At 37.5% G+C, this 21,893-nt stretch overlaps 1 protein-coding gene across 2 annotated transcripts in view; it reads right to left on the reverse strand.

Moving 5' to 3' along the window:
- Positions 1–344: 344 nt before the first annotated feature.
- The window catches only part of SOCS5 (suppressor of cytokine signaling 5), a 37,610-nt gene continuing 16,061 nt past the window's right edge, over positions 345–21,893 (reverse strand). For both annotated transcript variants that reach the window (XM_076334404.1, XM_076334405.1), the window contains exons 2-3: positions 10,975–11,063; positions 345–8,519 (exon numbers count right to left, since the gene is read on the reverse strand). In XM_076334404.1, coding sequence (XP_076190519.1) covers positions 6,897–8,507 — 1,611 coding nt within the window. In that variant the 5' untranslated portion in view covers positions 8,508–8,519; positions 10,975–11,063 and the 3' untranslated portion in view covers positions 345–6,896. The remainder of the gene's footprint in view (positions 8,520–10,974; positions 11,064–21,893) is intronic.

The raw sequence follows: 21,893 nt of genomic DNA on the forward strand, positions 1-21,893 counted from the left end.
CACAAAAACGTGTACGCAGCCTACAACTGGGGGGGGAAAAAACCCTTGAGAATTAAGTGAAAACTCGTTTAATTAAGAGCTTGCTGGAATTTCAGAGTGTGATAAGACTTCTAACGACGATAATTACCAGTCTCTGAATCTCTTCACTCAAGTACTTTAGATGCAACAGAAATGGACTGGAATAAATATGAGTTACTGATTATTTTGATCGAATGACTACTTATCCCTTTGACATGTACAATAACTAAATATTTGTAAAAATATGCATTTACAGTATAGACTTAAAATAAACTCATTAAAACCACAACTTTTTGCTCCCAAACAAATATAAAAAGAAAACAATATGGTAGTTTATACCCCATTTATTAAGACAGAGCCATCTATTACTTAATACACTGGTTGGGTAGCCATAAATCACATTAATTTCTTACTATATTAAGATGCAAGACAGTTTGGCAACCAGTTAACAGAGACAAATTAGGCAGGGTGGAGAAACATTTAAGCTGCAGCGGGTTAAAAACCACCTAAGCTAGGGAGACCTAAACCAGCAGAGTTTACAAGGTGCTGGCATCGGGCGACGCTCGGCACGGCACGCTCGCCAGCCAACTCCTCGAGTGCCCGGCGGGCCTGCCAGGGCCCCTTCAACTGGAATGTCGGGAAAAGGTCCAGGGACCGTCTGGGTGCCGCTTTTCTGGACACCTACCAAAGAACGCATCACCAAAGCTACAGTTTTTCTGTGCAGGGATCACATAGGTTTTTTTGCAAGAATGAAGGCTTCTGGTAAGAAAGTTTGTAGTGCAATATGAATTAATTTGTGCCCACAGTGTCATCATTCATTCTCCCAAAACAGTTTAAATATAATCGTGTAGGAATTTGCTATCTCCGTAAAGATATTACAAAGTAGCGCTTATACAGTTGGTGACTACATAGATTCAATTTTAATAAATATCTCTCTTCATGCTTTTGCAAAACTACAAGTATGAAAGCAAGAAGTGACAAAGCAGCCAAGTACTTTTGTATCTTCCAAAAGCTATTAAAATTCTCAGGGCTCTAAAAAGTTAATATACCTTATTGCCCAGGAAGCACACACCACGTTCAATTTAACAGCTGCTCAGAGAAGAACAAAACCTAGTTCTGCTTCCTCTTCGCCAACGTGCCACCAAGTTACAACTCCTGCTGAGAAAGCAGAGAGGTTGCTCTACTCCAGACGAGCAAGTTCAGATATGTTTCTGCTTGTCAGTGTAGCTGTGTGCTTAACAAGGAAATTCGCAACATTAGCTCTATCACACATACACAATTATGTATTTTTTTCTACTGAAGACAGAAAAAAAGGGTCAAGCACCAAGAGCTTCAGCTCATAAACACGTTGTGTTGGCCTTAGGAAACCTAGCTGGTAACAGCTGTAGTTTTAATGCAAATTTACAAAGTGAACATTTATTCAGCTTGAAAAGCATATACACAAGTTACCTTGATAACAATAGATTTAAAGATGGTATCAGGTTAACATCCTATTGATACACAATTTTTGTAGATGGAGTATTTTCTAAAAATAAGAAATGGCAATGCTTCATTGAAATAACAGATTTAAAATTTGCTTCTTGAAATGACTACTCTTAAATCAGTATGGCAACATGCAAGCAAATTAAAAGCACCAGATTTCAGTCTTTAAATGATTGTAAGGTTAAAGTCATCAAGAGGTGGGTTTTTTTTTCTTTTAAAGAGTCTTGATTTAAGACATAGTGAGAGGGGGAAAACTTCTTAAAAAGCATCTTCAAGAGATCCTTACCTCATTGCAAAACATTTACTTTATGTATCTAGCTGTGAAAACATCAAGCCTTTTTCTTTTCAAAGACCTCATCAGTAGCATTTTCAATTAAAAATGAAAAAAAAAAAGCTTAAAATTCAGACATTTTAAGTCAACTGCATTTGGTAGACACAACCCGTGGTCAAGCTAAATGATTCTTTGTACATCAATACTGCAAAGAGGGAGAGCAATTAGCAGTGTTATACCATGCTTTGTAAGAGTTAACCCTTAAAAGCCAACTGATTTGATTTCTGTCTATTGTAAGATTTTTTTAAAAAGCAATTATGAACAAAAAAAAAATCTCCTTCGGTCACAGTCAGGAGACAACTGTTTAGGCAAGTGTGGCAATAGCAGGAAAACACACACCGATCAACTGGCTATAATGTATAAATACAGCTGAAGATACAAATAAAATAGTCCTTTTATTTGCAATGCATGCCATGCACAGACAGAAAGTTAGAGAGAGAATTTTTAGAATTCCAGTATATTAATGCTTACCATATTGATGCACTTCAGGTAGCTTCAAAAAAAGACCATGAATGCACACATGCTTGGAGGCATCTTACTAACACACACACACACATATATATATGGGCTATGTAGATTGTTGCAGACTAAGGTTGTCACATACATGACCATTTCACAACAACACTTTAGGGAAATGAGACTCAAAAAGCGCTTTCATAATTTTAGATGCGAATGGTTTTAAAAGGAGACAAATATTGTTATTTTAGAAAGAATCACCAAAGATTCAATTCATGTTTTTCCATTAAATACTGTATTTCAAGGTACCTTGGGGGAAAACAAACAAACAAACAAACATGCTCCCTGCAGATTCATCTCTCTGGTACTCAGCAACTTCTGACTTGACAGTCTTACATGCAACTTTGCAACAGAGACAAGCTTTAAAGCATTCTGCAAATATTTTGGCTTGCATGTGGAGACTACAGCAAACTGGGTTTGTATCATAGAAATTCAGAATCTTTGCTTGCTTCTAAGTAGTGCAGAACCTTAAAGTTAAATACGGACTTAAGGATGTGAGTGACTGTCAGGATGACATCTAGCAAAGGCTTGAATTCATCTTATCAAACACCATGGATACACAGACAGGTCTTTCAAAGACTGTATGCTTCTGATTTAAAGACTATCGTTTTGTAAGCAACAAGGCTTCAAATACACACAATTTAAAGTACATAAATGCAAAACATGACTTTAACTTATTTTCTTAAGAGGAGTTTCATTCTGACAAGTAGATTATCTGGACAAGTGTCTACATGTCCTTAAGAGCATTTTCAGAAGAGTTATGCCTTTAAAACTGATAAAAAACCCCAACCGGTGGACCCTCATATATATTCGAAATATAGTATAGTTACTTTTCTCCAATTCCATGGGCACATAAAGATAGATTTCTAAAGAGATCTGGATTTAATGCCCTAATTTTTATAATTGTAATTCTGTTCTACAAACAATGATCCAGTTAGAGTAAAAAACCTCCATGCGCTGTACGTCAATGCATTAATGACATTTATTTACACAGTAATTTTCCAATGTTAGATAACATGTTATATGGAAATTACAATTATTTTAATTTCCTTATCTTGGTAAACTGGAGCTGTTGCTGACTTTCTAAAATATAATGATGTGTGTATTTACACGCAACAAAACCACTAAGTTGTGCTAAGTATTCAAAGATCTTAATTCCCACATAGCACCACCACCCTGTTTTTTTTCAAATATGGTCGAAGATCTTTGTAAGATTCTTTTGCAAAATAATGCTACCAAGTAAGCCCTTTCTATAGCCCTTCCTGCAGAAATGAGAATCACCTCGAAAGAACACTTTAGAGATTGAGGCTCTAATACTTATCTGTCATGTAACCAAATTAGATTGGAATCATGCTAGCATACCTTATTACATTGAATCCTATTCTTAAAAAAAAAAGTAAATCAGTGGTTTGTGCGTATCTTTTGAAGACGACATGTAATATTTTCTAAACAAAATCAGAAGGCTAAAGCATACTCCTCAAACAGAAATGAGGAATCAACTGCTTGCATTCTCAACATACTAATGTTTTAGTGCCTTTAGAACTGAAAATGTATTCGTTAAGAAATACGCTGCAACTTGAGTAGTCAACACTCAAGTCTACCATAATTTAAAAAGTGATCACTTTTAGCATAACCACACTAGCAAGTTATTCTGTATATTTCAGTGAAGCAAAGCATTAAAAAAGTTGTAGAGAAACAGATCATTCCTTCTTTGTGTGTTTTAAGGGAGCAAAAAAATCCTCCCCATAAAGACTATTTAAACAAATGCAAGAGCAAACTTTCTGAGATAAGGGTTTGGGGTTTATTTTTTTTTCTCCAAAGATTCCACCACATGATAAAAAAATTAAATGGATGTGTATTCCTGACCACATTGATAATGTCACAGCTAGAATCTCATCAGCTAGTTTATGACAAGCAACTGCAACGGGTGTAAACAAAAAACAGGTCCCTACATGGGGACAAAGCTTGGTTGCAGCTTGACTGTACAATACTAATATTGAAAGCAAGATTTAAAGTAAACTCATCTGGAATTCCGATCCAACTGAGGGAACAGTGAGAATGACACAGTGAAGGTACACTTGGGTGCAATTTCATGCTGGTGACTTTTTTTTTCCTCTTTTTATGCTTAGAGCAGATTTTAAACCAGGAGTTGCATATCCAATGACACACACACAATTCAAAACTTAAGTGACCATTAGCACACTTGTACACATACTTACATAAACTTAGTATTTACATATTCTAAACAAAGTTCCATTTTAACAGTTGAAGTCTTTTAAACACATGAAAGAAGGTAAGCTACTACAAAGAATGCATAACAGGATCACAAATTTTCCACAAGCATATAAACACATGTTTTAAAGTGCTTTCTGGGTGCTTCAGATTAACCCCTTGCAGTATGAGCTTCTGTGTAGTGCTGTTCCAGTCGTTACAAAATTGTTTAAGTCATTCCCCTTCAGGTGCATCGTAAGTTCAAGAAAAATGACGACACCATTGATGTAAAAGTTTTAAGCTCTACCAACATAAACGTATACATTACTTAAGTTCAGATGAAGTTGTCAAATACTTTGGTTTATCATAGCTTGGGATAAATATTTGATAGAACAGAAATTGCACCTCTCCACTCAAGTTTTTCACTAAAAAAATACCCCAACATAAATTGACAGTATTCTTTGGTAAAAACAGGACATTTGGCCAGTTTGCGTGTACATCTATTTATTAAAATAGTCTAAAAGTGAACAAATGCCACTGCTGTACTGTCAATTTACAGGAATAACCATTCCTTACTCAGTGGGGAGTATCAAAACATTAAGCTTAGCAGTTAGCTATGTAACAAGCTGAAACACCTTCAGCAACCATTACAGGGAATCAATAATGTTTTTCAATACTTTTTGCTTAACGTTTATCCTTTACGTTACAAAAACTGTAAAATGCTCTATACCTGCAGACAAGTCCATTACTTTGCAGTGACTACAGAAACATTATTCGGTGGTGTACACTGTTAGGTTTCTGATAAGCATGTAACAAAACCCAGGAATATGGTGTGCTGACCAACCAATATTCAACCGCACAGTATTTGTGCATTACCTATACTAAGTACTAAGAAAAGCCTATTAAAAATTCAGTTAACTGCTACAAGTTACGTGAATATATAAAAACAGAGCAGATATACAAGTATAACACTGAACATACTGTACTTTATTAGCACAAAAAGCCAGAACAAGGCACAGCAAGCAGAAAAATACATCAATAGAAGGGTTAGTGTAGCATACAAGAATAACGTTTATTGTACTTGCAGCCAAAATGTTCCCTACCTCGCACAGGTCACTGCCATAGAGAAGTAAGTAATAACATACTGTAGCAGCTGGTAAAGAAACTAGGGAGCACTCATAATTGGTACAAAACATTAAACAGGGGTCAGGGCATTCCAACAAAATTTTAGTGCAAAAGTGTCTAAGACAGAACTGTTTTAAGTTCTGTCTCAAATTAAATAAGCAAACAGAACTTAGAATCTTGTTTCCAAGTAATCTGTTGAAACTATAATCAGTGCATATCACTTTAAAACATTTTTAAAAGCGCAAATGGAAAGATATTTACAAATAAAGTGTAACAGTACCTTTGAAACCTGACATTTATTTCAGATATGCCAGATTTTGTATTCTGATTATAATAATTCAACCACCTGTAATTTTCTCCATAAAAATATCAGACGACTTTAAATAATTAAACATTTTTTTCTCTTCGCTATTACCTTCCATTGTAAGTTACTAGCAGTCAGGCCACCAAATTCTGTTTTAGAAAAAATGCAACCTTTTGTTTCATGGCAATAATCTAATCCTGTGTCCTGCCACTGAATCAGTAATTCACACTGGAAGGTATTTAACTGTCCAGGACAGTATTACTTTTGCTAACAATGCCACTTAAATCTCCAAGTGTTTAAAATAGAATTACAGTACTGAGCAGGCATATTCAAGTCTTAATGATTAGGAAACCTTATACACTGAGAAAAGCACGATTCATCTGTTAGCATCAAAACACCATTAACTCTTAATGGACTGCTTCTAAATGAACTGCGTTAAAAGAAAATACTCTTATTCACTAGTGTTTGGAAACTTGTTTGTGAGATAAACTAGTACTTTGAGTAGTGGAAAGTTTAAGAAGATAATTTTAAAAAAATACTTCAAATATTAGCAAAAATGCTCCTCTAATAAAGCCTTTCTTTATTAGCATTACATGAATGCCCCATGGAAAATGCCTCATAGTTTCTTCATCCAATTACTACAGCTATAAAAGGGAAACAAAATATTTAGAAATTAGCAAAAATATTTTCATTAGGCCTTAATGAAAAACGTGCAGAATTGTGTCTGCTTATTGTTTCCAAGAGGCATCACAATTTAGTTTGATTAACAGCAGGCAGCATCTGACAGGATACTAACACTCAGCTTAAATAGGATATTGCAGAAAAGCTAGACGTTGTTGGTGCACTCGCCGCAGTTAAACTGTAACACACACAAAAAAGCATATTCTAGAAGCTTATTCTGATTTCCATTTACTTTGTTTTTATAGGTTCCCGCTCCAGCCATCGCACCCTGACTTTTTGTTTATAGTGATACTCCTTTAGAAAGTCTTGCAACATTGAGGGTAGAGGAAGGTCATCAATTCCATCATACGTAGTGCACCTGCAGATTACTGCCCGGCAGATATACTGCAGACTAAAGGGGAAAGTCCTGTTCAGAGATACAGTAAGCAACGGTTCAAAGAACATGCAAGAGCTAGGGTCTTTGTAGTGTTCCAGAAGCCCTGTAACAGTGGAGGAGTGAAACACACAGGGATCGTGGGCATCAAAACTAAAGTTGTGATTCCACTGCTCAATGCGTGCATGTAGCGATCGGTTATAACGACGGAAGCTCACAGAGAAGAGGTAGTCCTCTTGCGCAGAATCCCTGAGCAAAAAAGTGCCTTCGGGTTTACCCTCCAGAAGTGCTTCTGCTTCATAGCGGTCCATCACACCCCAGTAACACGGGTTACCTGTGATCTGAAGTAAGTCTGGCACAAGGCAATGGATGTAATCAATTTGAGTATGCACTTTCCAAGCCCCCTGCCTGCTGATATGGCCGTGGCTCTCTCCAGACATCTGACGCTGCTTCTGCCTGCGTGACTGCAGACAAAGCGTTGTCGTGTCCTCTTCAGAGTCACAGTTCCCTGGAGGTGTTATGTTTTTGTCCCCGGTCAGCTCAGTCATACCAGGGGCTAACTTTGGTCCCAGTTTATACAATGGATTAACCTGTGCTGTAGCTTCAAAAGTATGTATTTGGGCATTGGGAGGGGGATCAACCCCTTCTTCAATACTAAGTCTACGCCTCTCTCTGAGCCTGTCTTCTTCATCTTCTGTGGAAACCAAGGAAGGATCAAATGTGTCAAAAAAAGTTGAATGAGGACTCACAGGCGCTGTGTGTTGTTTAATCAGATGCCACTTCTGAGCCAGATCTGAGCCTGCAGGAAAAGGGCATTTCTCAAGCATTAGTTCAGAGAGATGGATCTTTCTTTTGTTAGAAAACAGAGGTTTGGACTGTTTGCTGTAAGTTCTCATGGGAAAACACAGCCCAACAGTATCTTGTAGACGCTGTCGCAAAGAACGGCTACCAACTGTCCTGTTTGATACTGCATCCATGTCATGGACAGAGCTCACCCCATACCTTCTCTCCCTCCTCTGCAAACCACTTCGTGTTCTACCAAATCTTTTTTCAGTATCCAAGGAGCTCTGGGTTTTGGTAGAGCAGGAATGCTTCTTCTTCCCACCCCAAGGAGCATGCCGAGAATAAGAGTCCCTTCGAGCAAGCCTAGCTCCCGTGGTGACACACAAGTCATTCTCTTTCTCAATGCTTATTTCAACAATCTGAGGAATTTCTGTGACACAGTTTTGGTTCCGCCTTGCTGAATTCTTTGAAGGACTTAAACCTAATTGCAAAGCAATGTTTTCTCTCAAAGGACTGCTGGGTTGTTGTTGAGCCAAATCAGTTATCTGGATAGCTTTCTCTTTAGCAGATGAGCAACTATTGGAGTTCACAACTACACTTTCATTTTGGCTTCCACCCTCATGACTGAAGAGATTCTGGCACCTGTATTTGAAATTGTTCCACATCTTTCCCACTTTATCCATGGATTACGTTATCTAAATTCAAGAGGAGAAGAAATATTAAAATAAAAATAGTTAAAAAAATGAGGATACATCTTCAGTTATCAATTAAGTTACAGACACAAGACGACTGTTAATTGAACATACTACATTTGAAAAAGTGCCCTAGCACTTGTATGGTTATGTGGAAGTGACATGCATCACAGCATTCTGATATTTAGAAAAATCACCATGAAGAAAATGTTTGGGAAATTACAAACATTTTATTTACAAGCAGCCCTCCCAGTTTTCTGTAGGCACGTAGGTAGATCTGTATAGTTGTATTTGATGGACAGGAAATATGCAGTCTAAAATTCTTCATTTTAGGAAGAATTTGTAAGTCATATGTAAGGTATGACTCCCTGATAAGCTTGCAATAAGCAGCAGTAAACCAAATCCTGAAAAAGAACCATTGAAGTCACTCCCAACTATGACAGCAGTTAGTGAAATCCAACAAGTGGACTGCAAACGTCCAGATACACCATCTAAAAGCAAAAGCTCCAGCCACAGGTCAGATAAATTCCAAGCTATAACTGATTAAAAAAATTAGCACAAAAATAGAAATCTAGGGGAACAAAACATTCAACATTCTTAGATGAGGCAATTACCAAAAGACAAGGAAAGGCAGTAAGGTATCAGCAGAATTTTAGAATTATGAAGTCTCTGATATATTAATAAAAGCTATACATATGAAACATCTAAAAAACCACAAAACAACTGTCCGGCTTTATTACTTAAGATACAAAAGAATGAAAGAGCCCAAGGAGCTTTTCTATCTTTAGTAAGAGCACTTAAAAAGAAAGCAGCTCCGCAGCAGAAACACGATGACAGTGAATCATGAAGATACAGTAAAAAAAGATAAAACCATTAGCAGTGTGTATTCTGCAACTACTTCTTTAGAAACCGAGTTTGATAATTGGAACAAGACTGGCAAAAACACAGGACTGCCCTAGGACAGAGAAAAACAGGCTAATTCTGTACTAAAAAAAGTCAGGCAATGCCAAGCTAAATTAGATCTAATTAAGTTCTGAGAGAAGTGCTAAACTTAAAGGACTAAAACATGTCATCTTATCTAATTTAACTCTTAAGGGAAACTGCTCTGTTCTTTGGAAACATATTATTTTGAAGCAACATTCCTCTGTTGCTGCAGTTCTCTGTTCACAGCTAGAAAAGAATCTGAAGCAGTGGTTGAATGCACTGGGTCTCATGAAATAATGTGGATGATAAACAAGTAAGCAATACTCTAGCGATCCAGTCTAGAAGTCCCCCAAGATCGAAGCACAGCTGTAAGTCCATGACTTTATAGCAGAATCCACTGAGACTGGGGAAGAGTCAGAGGTATAGCTTACACGAGAATCATGAAAGGATAATGAACGTGAAACACCTAACTGTTATGGGTACAGAAAGCAAAAGAAGCAAAAGCTTTCTTCCCCACCCCCTCCTCAGATACTTCAGCAAACCCAGCAAGCTAGGTATCTACATCCAGTTGCATAAAATAAAACCTTAAGAGTTTAGTGTGGATGCAGGGAGGTAAGGGGGAGGCGGGGAAATCAGGCCTTAACAGTCTCTGGAGATTACTGGTACAAGTTACCTAGACACAGTGCTAATGACAATCTGAACAACATCCAAGTAATTATTAAGGAGGGAGACACTTGCAGAGAAATGTTATACATAGAAGATGCTCTAGACTTCTGTATGTAAGTAAAAGTCAAAGCGTGTAAGCAAATAAGCAAGGAATGTCTTCCTGATTAAAAAAAAAATATTCCTAAATTTGTTTTTTCTGGACTTGCCTCGACCAAGCTGGGGGACTAGGGGAGTTCTAAGAGCAGCAGAACTAACAAAGTCAGATCACGTACAGATTTGTAGGAACCATACAACCATGTATCATGCCATCGCAATAATCATAGTTGTTTGCGGTGTCTCAGAATATCCACACTGACCAGGAGGCAGCATATGTTTGCTGGCTGCCAGCCTGTCAACACAGTATATATAAGGTTGACTTCTATCCACTTTTCTCTCAAGTTGTACATTTCTTTCTCCTCCTAGTCACAGAGATGTTCAAAATTTTTGGGAAGGGAAAAGGAAGAGAGAGTATATAACCTCCATTCCCTCGGGAAATCAGGCTAGAAATAGTACACATCTTTGCAACAATGAACTGGAATTACTTTTCTAACCAGTCATACACTATTCAGTGGTGTCTTTTATTCTACAATTGCTCATTATTGCTCTTCCTTTGCACTATTAGTCTAGAATGTCTTTAGTCTGTTAGATAGGTGGAAAGTTCTCTACACTTGCCCAGAAAGCTTCAAGAACAAAGAACAAATGGACAACAAAACCCCCTACCCAGAAAACCCCCACCATACTGGCTTGACAGACTGTACTTTTCAAAAGTTAAATTTAAAAGGTTAAGTACTTTTTGTCATACTCAAGAGAATATAGATACCCTTCTTACCCAGAAAAGCAGAGTCACTGTATCTTGTCTTGAGAAAGTACCTCAACATGAACTTGCTAGATTCCTCCTCTGAGTTGTAGACATGATTACTACAAAGAGAAAAACGGTATTTTTGTTAGTTGTTAGAATATCTTTTAATTCAGATATTTACAGTTAGTCACTGGTATCAAACAGATATTTTACTAATTATATCTTAAATGTGTGCATGGAACTGCCTGCTCATTATATATTTTTAACACATATTAACATAAAAAGCTTCACATAACTTTCTTTTTCATCCATTAACAACATTCATCAAATAGAGTCCAGGGGAAGACCCTCAAATTAAGCTTTGAGAACGAAGAGCGAAGCCACAGCATCTGGATCATTGAAGTGCCAGGCACAACAGGCATACTCAGGCCTGTAAAAATGGTTTCCCCACGTTTTGGTCTCCAGTCCAAAGCAGTGGTTCCCAAGTTGTGGTTGGCAGTACTGTCAGATCACCTCATACTGCCTCTCCTCCCTGTTTCCAGCTGCTACATCACATCAAAAGGCAGCTAAAAATACACACTTTTCTAATATTACTCTTCCAGGTAAGCAACTGCTGTACTTGCCACAAGGATGTTATATGATTGTGAAGCAGGAGGAATACGAAACATGATTCTAAAAATGGGAAAGTAAGTGGAATACAAGACAGGTTCTTTATTAAAAGAGTAGGTCAGCACTTCCCTAAAATAATCATCATTGTTTTTCAGAAATCCAAGAGGAGCTGAGGGATTTAGTATGCTCGCACCACTGTCAGAAATCTAACAGTAACAGGACAGAGGAGAATAATTTGCTTCTCCACACTAGAGCCAAGTCCAGGACAGCAGTAAGAGTTAACAGAAAACATTGGGAACTTGCAGAACAGGAAGAAAAATATTCAAATATGATGCACATTTACTGGAATAAAAACCTATGGGGTTGAGCAATCACTAGGTGAATATTAAAAGTTAATATTCCTAGGCAGAAACTCCAGAGTAATGTCAGAATAAGTACTAAACATTAATAGTTTCCATTCACCTCTGGAAGCACTAAAATCACTGAAACACTTTTAAAGTTAGGCTGTACTACTACTATTGAAAGGTTCCATAAAAGTAAGCTTTCCAGAGAGCAACAGAGTTACAAGTACAAAACCTTAATACAAAATAAAGATTAAAGCAGAAGTAAAGTTCTTTTGCGACTTTAACGTTTACACCCATTTCGTTTTTCCCCATTATGTTCCTAGCAAGTCTACAAACATGAGACAGTAAAACCTACTATAACTGGTTCAGAGCAAGGCCTTAACAGAGCAAACGAAAGGTAAAGTTGCTAGAATAAGGGCTATACAATTTTCAATAAAGCCTTACTTAAAACATTAGGTCATTCAGGCCTCTGAAGACATACCTGCATTCCAAATAGAACCAGTAATGCTGTTTTACTGGGCACAGGTGGCAAAGGGGCTGCATGCTAACCATTATATCTCATTAAAAATACAAAAAGGACACAGAAGCTTATCTTGAAATTTCATGCATAACAGTACTTAACTTTATACATCACTATTATTCCTCAGTTCTGCTCAGAAACATGAATAGTCAGTGTACCACCTATCACATCACCACTGCTAGCCAGCTGACACAGCCTGCTGGACAAGCTGCCCGGTGGCTCCAGCAGGGAGCAGTTGCTTTGGGAACCATCCTTCACTCATGGAAAACAGTTTCTTGAATTTGGGTGACTGTCTCAGTTAAACGTCTCAACCTTCTGTTAGAATAAAACTTGAGTCATTGGTAAAATATTTAATATTCAATCTAGTAATTTTAAATTAGTTTAAATCAATGTGCAATAGATGTGTGGTTTCACAGATTTCTTGTGGCGGCACTAAGGTTGACAAAATACAAATTACTTCTGAACTGGCCCTAAAGCCATCCCGGTTTTACAAAGGAGACTGCCAGTGGTTATTTTAGCCTAAACAGAAAATAAATTTAATTCCAACAAAATCCACAAAGTGAATTAATCAATTTGTAGATTTTTTTCTAAGAAAAAGAAAAGTTATACTAATGTTCCTAAAACAATCTCTTTTCAACTAAAAATTATTTTTATCTACTTTAAACTGGCATAAGTTATCTTAAAAAAATAACTGGTAGTAAGTAAGCACTCTACAGGGATTACAGAAGCAATGAGCAGTAGTATCTTAACACTATATTTCCATTTACAGTAAGTTTAGAGACATTCAAAGCCATGAAGTTTGCATGAGTGTAGTCTTCACGTATTCTGAGTGTACAAATGATGAAACTACAAAGAGAGCTAGGAAAGCCATTTGTGTAATATGATATTTAAACAAAGACAACAGTTACAACCTGTTTGTAATCCTGAAATACCACGTATTAATAGATTACTGTGAAAACTCAGACCACTCTTTCCAGAAGTGTCATAAGATCTAGCCAGAGCTTTCTGCCTGTCACTTCCTAGGAGGAACATTCAAAGCCAAAGTTGTGCTCTGTCCTAAAGATTGCCCACTTGTTTCACTCTCAGTGTTATCCAATTTAAAAATTAGTTGATATGGTAAATTACATTCAAAATATTAACTCCTAAAAATGTACCATCTTCACATTATGCAGTGTATCAGCTTTTGTATGACACCTTACAAAACAGGTATAGTATGCTTATTTCAAAAACAAGAATCTACAAGATTCTTTGTTTTGGTATTTTCATATGATGATAGCTTCAAAACATGGAAAGATAACAAGGACAAAACATTGAAGGAAAACAAAACCAGACAATTCTTACAAGTCAAAAAAACCAATAACCTGAAAGGGGAGGGAAAAGATGGGAGGGAGAGAAATCACAGTCTCTCTGCTCCTTGCACACTGTTTAGTTCAATGCTAGCATGAGCCTATGGAGGCAAGCAGGCTAACACATTCAGTGACACTGGTGGACATCACCTTGGACCATGGAGGTAGAAGTAAAAGGAATGGAGGGAGACTACACTTCTATTTGGATTGTTCCTTACTTTAAAATGATTCACTTAGCAGTGACGAGAGGCTCCATTATTAAAGGCATTTGCTTCCATTAAGGTATGCTTGCTGAAGAGGTTAATGTTCTATTTGCACATTGCCAAATGCCTGCTATAGGCTACTGCTCCTAGGGATGCACTAACAAGGCTGCTCACATAAGCACTCCTCAACCTTATTCAGTCAAAATGAATAAGGCTGGCAAACACCTACTGTTTAAAGTAACCCACTTGAGGAAGGAAGAAAGGGCAATCCTAAGGATTACAAAGCAATTTCCTCCCTTCCAATACACATTCCAGAAATAATTAATTACTACTGTAATACTAGAGACAACATTTCTTAAAAAACAAGGAATATGCTGGCTTAAGTGGAATCATGCATTTTTCTACACACACACAAAAACATGCTCGCTGCAGGCAGCTTGAAGAACTGATTTGGAGGGCTGGAAGGAAGAGATGGCTGTTGGTTTTTTAACTAGACAAGGTAAAGGGGCCAAGTGTCTCAAGTGTTCATGAAAGCCTTATTAGGGCAAAGTGCTACTGTTTTTTTCCTAGCAGGCTCTGATAATTTGGAAGTGCAGTTGCGTAGGGAGAAGAATCTGAAGGTCTGAACCCCCAAATCAAAACTCAGATTTGCCAAGAAGAGGTAAAGAATACCAAGCTGTAATTCCAACAACACACAAAATTGGCTAAGTCAGCATTGCAACCAAAAGAAATGGCATCAGTCTCTTCCTGGCCACCTGTGCTGGTGAAGAAGTGGTCTGTACACCATACGGCTGCTCAGTCAACCAGCTCAAGGAACTGATCCAGATTAAAATTAATTCTCAGAAAAAGTCTCAATCATTTACTCCATCTGGTTTATGACTTCTGTATAAACATTCATGTTAACACAAGGGAGGAGCGGAAGAGGAGGGAGGAAGCAGCAGCCAGGGCAAGACTGCTTCCTTCCACAGCAGCACTGATTTGTTCTCCTCACGATATTAAGACCTTAGACAGCTACTTTGAAGAGAAATCTCAATTTGAAGCCTATATATTAATCAACTGGGGGGGGGGGGGGGGGGGGCGGCGGCGGCTCTGGCTGCAAAGTGAGAAATTAGGATTCTATTTAAGCTGCTGCTTTGAACATTTATGTTGAAAGTTCAGCCACTGAAAACGTTTACTTCAAAAATAAAATGCTGAGTTGGCTTGACGCGTCCTGCTAAAACACAGGGAAAGCTACAAGTTTCAAGGACTTAAGCTGGCAGACTGTCAAGTCAAAGAAAAATAATGATATTTTGCCATTGTTCCAACCTGAAAGTAAGACGTAATCTCCCCCCCTCCTTGTGCAGATTCACAATGAGCAAAAAGCAGTCTTAGCTTGGATAGCTGATGTTCTGCCAGTTTCTTTCCAAGCAGCTACAGATTGGTAACTTCAGTTCAAAAATATTGCTACAAGATATTTTGAACAGTGGGATACATCCTTGTAACCCCTTACTAGGCTTTGGGGTTTAAAAAGGACAATGTCAGGACTACATGTGTTCACATGTTAGATTAGAAAACACTGTACAGTTGCCATCCATTTCTTTTCTGTTCAGAAAATCTAAAATCCCTGAAACAGAAAAAACATCAATGGAAGAACAGAATGTGAACAACACTGAACCAAAAATAGAGACAGTTGTTTCTGAAGTACTCTTTTCCCTGTACTTACACAAGTCTAGTAGATAATAATACAACTGTCATGAACAAAGCTAGTATTTCTAATTATAATTAAATGGAAGCACTTTCCTTTAAATTACCTCAACAAACCCTAAGTAGGCAACTCAGAACTTCACCTTATCATTTGAAAAAGTAAAGGAAAAAGTAAAAGAAAAAGCATTAAATTAGCAAAGTAAGGTACCCACTACGGAAGAGAACTCTAGGTGACTCGCTGAAACAATGTTTTCTGTACTGCTACATTTAACTCTCCTCAAACAGAAGCTGCCAATATACTTTTTTTAAATTCATGTGGGCAGAATAAATGGTTCCAGTCCGTGTTCAAGTTAAGTACAGCAGCCCTCTTGATGACCTCTGCAAAAGCTGTAAGTACTCAGAAAAAGTTATGGAGTTATTCTAGCAGGGCAGAATTTGTTTCTGCTTTTAAGAACACTAATGAACCATATCCTTGTCTATCAAGTTCTAAAATATAAATAGGTCTCAAATCGATATAAAGAGTGATCTAATGGTTATTCATATGTATTTCTTGGGAGTTCTGAGTTAAGGAAACGCATACCTTAATAGCTATGCCTCACTAAAAGCAAAAGAAATTGGAAGCAAAGCTGAAAAGATGGGTCAATCATATCCCACATCCTTGACTAGCTCAGTAGAAACATCCAATTTAAGATATTTTGTAAACAGAGCATTTCATTCAATTGCAAATTGGCTATTTTGCAAACAGATTGTTCCTCTGTTCTGGGATTAATTTAAGCTGTTTTAACAGTCTTATTTCTTCTCACTACATTTTTCAAAACCTCAACACCCCACCTAATGCCTCTCCCTCACCATAGTACCCTTGCCCCCCACCAGCTTACAAGCATCTTCTTTACACACAGAGCACTTCTCATGCACCCAGCTACTTCTCATGTTTCCTTTCTATCTGACCAAGTAAAAGATCATATTCTCCAATACAAAGTAGCTAGCCACCATGTCTTAAAAATTGATAAAAACAAAGTTCTACTTGTCTTTCTCTAGTGATGTATCTACAATGGTGACTATATAGGAAAAAGCAGTACTGCTATTCATGCAATTTGCAAGACATATTAAAAAAAGCTGCCTTTCTTTCAAATTCAAGTGAAATGGACCCAAAAATTCAAAAGTTTCTAGAACCACAACAACTGAGGAGAGCGACAGCCTAAGCTGTGATTTCTTACAAACCGCAATTAAAGAAGCTCATGTTAACCTGAAGACTAAATATGGCTACATGCACTTAAAAAAAAAATCTCTTGCACTGAGTTGCTCAGTTCATAAATTTGCCATTTCTGATGAAAATTAAAAAAACCCAGATTTTATGGATAGCATCTGCATTTTTTGTCCACTGCTAACATTACTGGAGCAAAGCACTTGATAGTAGCAAGGTCATATGCACATGTAAGAGACAAGACGACTCAGGAAAATTCCACAACTAAAAATGAGCTTCTCTTTGCAGCAACATAAATTACTTGAAATGTTTAAAAATATGAAACATTAAATTATAATTTATAGTACAACTATATCAATGGATGACCTGTAAATTGGTCAAACTCCCTTGTGCCACTGCAATACTGAAGAGGGATTAAACTTCAAGCTACTGGGGAGAAAATGGCTGGACCAGCCTGGTGTCTTACCCAGCAGCTACAGCTATGCTCTACATGAAGTAGAAGGTGGCCTGGGATGGACAGTTCTGATAGCATCCACAAATTTACAAAGTGACCTTCATAATAACTTAACTCCCAACTTACATTCTTTCATGCCAGAAGTTTGACAAGTAAACTCTATCACTATAGCACCACTGGCAATCTTAGATCAGCTTCTGTAAAAAACATGTTTTCATAAAATAGAAGCATGTTGAATAACTGCAGAATGAGACCAGGGGACTTAACCTGCAAAGTATTTGGCCAGCAAGGAGTTAAAATCCTGCCTAAGACTACCCCACAGCTGCTGTCAGCAGTCAGGCTTGTCAAGAGAAGCTCTAGGCTGTCTTGACAAGACTAATTGGCAGCAAGCACCTGGTTCCCTAGGCTGGGCCAGGGTAGGTAAAAGAATATAAACCCTGCAAAGAAGGAGGAGAAACAGCTGGAAGGCTGCCAGTAGGTCTAGCCTGTTTCATGTTTTCACTTTGATCCACAGGCAACTTCATCCTAGACTATATCCAGTTAGAGCTATCAGAAACATTTTTCTGCAACTTTCCAGCTGAAAGGAACCCATGCTTTATGGTTCTGTACCTGCGAGCCCTGCCACTGAGCGCCCACCAAGCCTTGCTGTGCAGGGTCACGCTGCAGCACAGCCAACTGCAACATCAACACTTATTAAATTGCAGCAGAATTGAAATTTCGGGTTTCAAATGCCACCAAAAATTAACTAAAGGCATTATTGAACTTTAAAATTACAGACTAATATGCCAGAAAATCAAAACTAAGACTGTCCTGGATATTCTGTATATTGGACATATAAAGCATATGCAGTGACAGTTTATGATACATAGCAAATTACATTGCATCTTTAAGGAAAGTAAAAAAGTAAAAAAAAAAAAAAAAACAAAACAAAAAACCCCCACAGCATTCTGGAAACTAGCTAAAAGTAGACTGAACAAACTACTTCAAGTGGGACTTCCAAAAGTGTGAAAAGACACTTAGAACATATTTTGACCTCTACTAGGAATCACGAATTTGAAGCTTTCTGAAATTCTGCCCTTTGGTTTTTTTGCAATATTAAAATTCAAGTAAAAGAATTTAAAGCATTAGCCTTGCAGGTTCACCCCCGGAGGTAGGGAGATTTTTCTTAGGAGTAAGGGAAAAAATATATCAGTTTGTTATCTTAGCAGAGTTTTATATTATTGAACCAACAAGTGTCTAATTATATATAGAGACACATACAAGCTATAAATATTAATATATAAAATATATATATGAATATATTTCAGATTTTATTTTTTGTGCAAGACAGTTTAAGTATAAATATTGAAAAGTCAGAACTAAATTTCTTTAAAGTAAAGTGCTCAGCAGAGACTATATGTATGCCTCTGCCAAGTTTCACGTTTTAGGCATTTTACTTTTAGCTTGCTAGTCAAGAATTCCAACAACATACAGTAGCACGAATATTTCCATAACTTAAATAACTGGAGATTTAGAAGTGTTAAAAGAAAAAGTCAGTACTTGTACCTAGTCTTGGTATGAAAGATGTTTCAGTCAATAAGTGTTAATGCAGAATTATGGAGATTGTGAAATCAAGAGGCTGTAATGGAACCACTTGGTAGCCACACCACTGGTATCACTAGAACAAACCAGCCCTAACAGCCACGGAGCACTGCTCTGTTTTTAATTGAACATCTTATATAAACAATTGCACAATTCCTTTAATTGATAGTGATGTTAAACAGTACTAATATAAAGATCCATTAGCAATCTTTAAACGAAAAAGCTCAGTGTAATGAGATTATAAATTACTAAGTTTAGAGTTACTGCTCTAACAACAACAAAAAAGTTTGAGAGTGACAGCACAGCAAAGAAGCCAACTCTTTGCAAAACCTGCTCTCCTTTTGTATTCTGCACCTTTACACAAAGACGACTAATGAGTACATTTAGAGGCTCTCTTGGTCTCTACTCATGAGCAAGGAGACTTCCATGTTTTTAAATGGAATGTCCATGATTCAAAACATAGTATTGGGATGTACCATAAAAACTTCAAGCAAAAAAAAAAATCTAACTCTTTACGTTGCCAAAAATGTAAGACTATCACTATATGCACAGGATAAGCATCAGAGAAACTAAACAAGCATTGATAAAAAGTCAGGTCTGTCTTTCCTCTTAAGAGCATCTATTGCCTCAATCCATTACAACTGCAGTGTTAACTACATTATTATGTTACTATCTTATCTTTAGAGAGCTGGATCCTATTGCATAGTGTGATGCAAAGGAGGTGATGCTATTTGTCAAGATGTGGCTACATCTTTCTTCTTGCCCTTACATAATGCAATCAGTTACATCAAAACTATTTGAATGAAATGCTTATTCTAGCAAAGAAGCACCTGTGTATGTTAAGTAAGTGAGCCCCCACAGGATGAGAATTTTCTAAGAAAAATGTACATGTTTGTTAGCTCTTAAATTCTTCTGAAAATAAAATATATAAATGCTTTGCCTTTTGATGTCGTCTATCTAATCCTAAAGCTAACTCCAGTTTTCACTAAGGATTGTTGCACCAAGACCTAGTCATAGACCAATAACCCACTGGTTAGCTAATGTGCATTCCTATTAATCAATAGGAAAATGGTTTATCTGAAAGAGGCAACTCACTAACCTGTGATACCACTCTAATACCCAACACACACAACAACTCATTCAGTATTGGAAAGTCACTAAGTATCTATGGGCTCCTGTCTGATATGGGTAAGTATAAGCTATAGGCTGCAGGAACTCCAAGAAGATGCAGCAAAGGAACAGACTAGAAAAACAAATCTCTACAACAGCACTACCAGCTGCACGAGACTAATAAAACTAATAATCCTCTTTTGCCCTTAATCAAATCTATGAAAGCAGAGATTCAGATGTATGAATGGTGTAAGAGACTGCATTTCATGCAGAAAAGTTTGTAGCACCGCGTAAAACTGAACAAATCTAAATCAGACAATGATTACTGGATGATGAACTTGTCAGAGAGCAGGTATTTAAAAAAAACAAAACACCACACACAAAAACAAACAACCCCCAAAACACAAGGGAGACAAAGTGAGTGATTGATGCTATTTTACCATATCAGCTTGAGATGATAATTTACCCTCCCCTGCATGAAAGGAACAGAAGAGTACAGGTCTTTCCAGGTTGTTTTTCATTAACAGAATTTAGCCATAGCCAGGGCACCCTAAGGGTGATAGTCCATGATAACTAACCTACCATTGCTTTGCTGCTATTAAATGGGATATTCCTGCTTCTCCCTCCCAACCCATTGCACCAGTTCCAACATTCATCTGACCTCTATTTTCACTATAAGCTAATTAATGGAAGCACCAGACAGACAAACAGCACTTCAGCTAGAAAAAAGAAGCCAGAAGAGACAAGTGACAGCGTGAGGGTAGGAGAAGCTCCGGGGTCTTATGCAAGGAGAGAAAGGGAGAAGAACCATCTCTACCAGCAGCAGAGAGCTGTTAACACTGGTTTAGCTATTTCTGTGAAACCCCACTCCTTAATGTCAAAACAGATTCTCCTTATAGCTGGAAACATGTTTTATTAAATGAAAGATTAAATGGAAGTCATAATTGTGCAGCAAAAAGATAAAATGAAGCCTTGAGACTAAGACTCATCTAGAAAAATACTGTACATTTCGGAAGATCCAGGAGCCATAACACTGTTAACAGGAAAAACAATTAACATAAAAATGCAAGAACTTTTCCTCTTCATTTTCTTCAAAGACGGTTCAACTGTTACTTAAAATACCAGACAATCTACATAAGCATTTTCAAGAAGACAGAGACAACCTGTTCAATAAATGATTTCAGGAAGCTATGATCCATGATGAAAAAGAATTTGATTCTTGATGTAGAGTTTCCTCAATTTATCATTAGGAGACACGTGGCAGTTTCCACATCTAGCTACTGTCACACAGTGGCCGGGAGTTCCTGATGGAAAACATGCACGGTGGTCACAAGAATGAGAATTCCAAATTCTCATTCGTAGATGAAAACTAAGAAATTTTCTTGAGATACCCATGATTAGCCACAGCTTGAGCACCCCCCAAACCATTAGATAAAGCTAAAGGGTCTGAATAACTAAAACCAGTTGTGCAACTTCACACAGATCTCAAACTGTTCTGCTATAGATTGGCAGGAGTCTGTCAGTCAGGTGGGGGGAAGGAGGGAAAAACCAGAGAACACTGTCTAGTGTTTGAGTGTACATAAGACTGCAAATTTCTGATAGCACTGGCATCAGTGGCACATAGGCATACAGGACTAACCTGTAGGTAACTTAAAACCTGTCATGATTTGAAGAAAAATGAAGATTTACCTTCATAAGAGCTCTGATAAGCAGCCAGACTGGAACATCTTTCAGCAAAATCTGTCTGTCCTCTCCTATACTGAATGAACATGGAAAAGAAACTCCTGCTCAACCGTGTACTACCTGTGAAGTTCACAGTGCCACAGTAGGCTCTGCTGCTAGTTCAGAGGAAGGACAACAGTAAAACTCAGCAAAGGTTATATCACACAACTTCA

Source organism: Aptenodytes patagonicus, chromosome 3 (genome assembly GCF_965638725.1).
Source record: "Aptenodytes patagonicus chromosome 3, bAptPat1.pri.cur, whole genome shotgun sequence".
Lineage (NCBI taxonomy): Eukaryota > Metazoa > Chordata > Aves > Sphenisciformes > Spheniscidae > Aptenodytes > Aptenodytes patagonicus.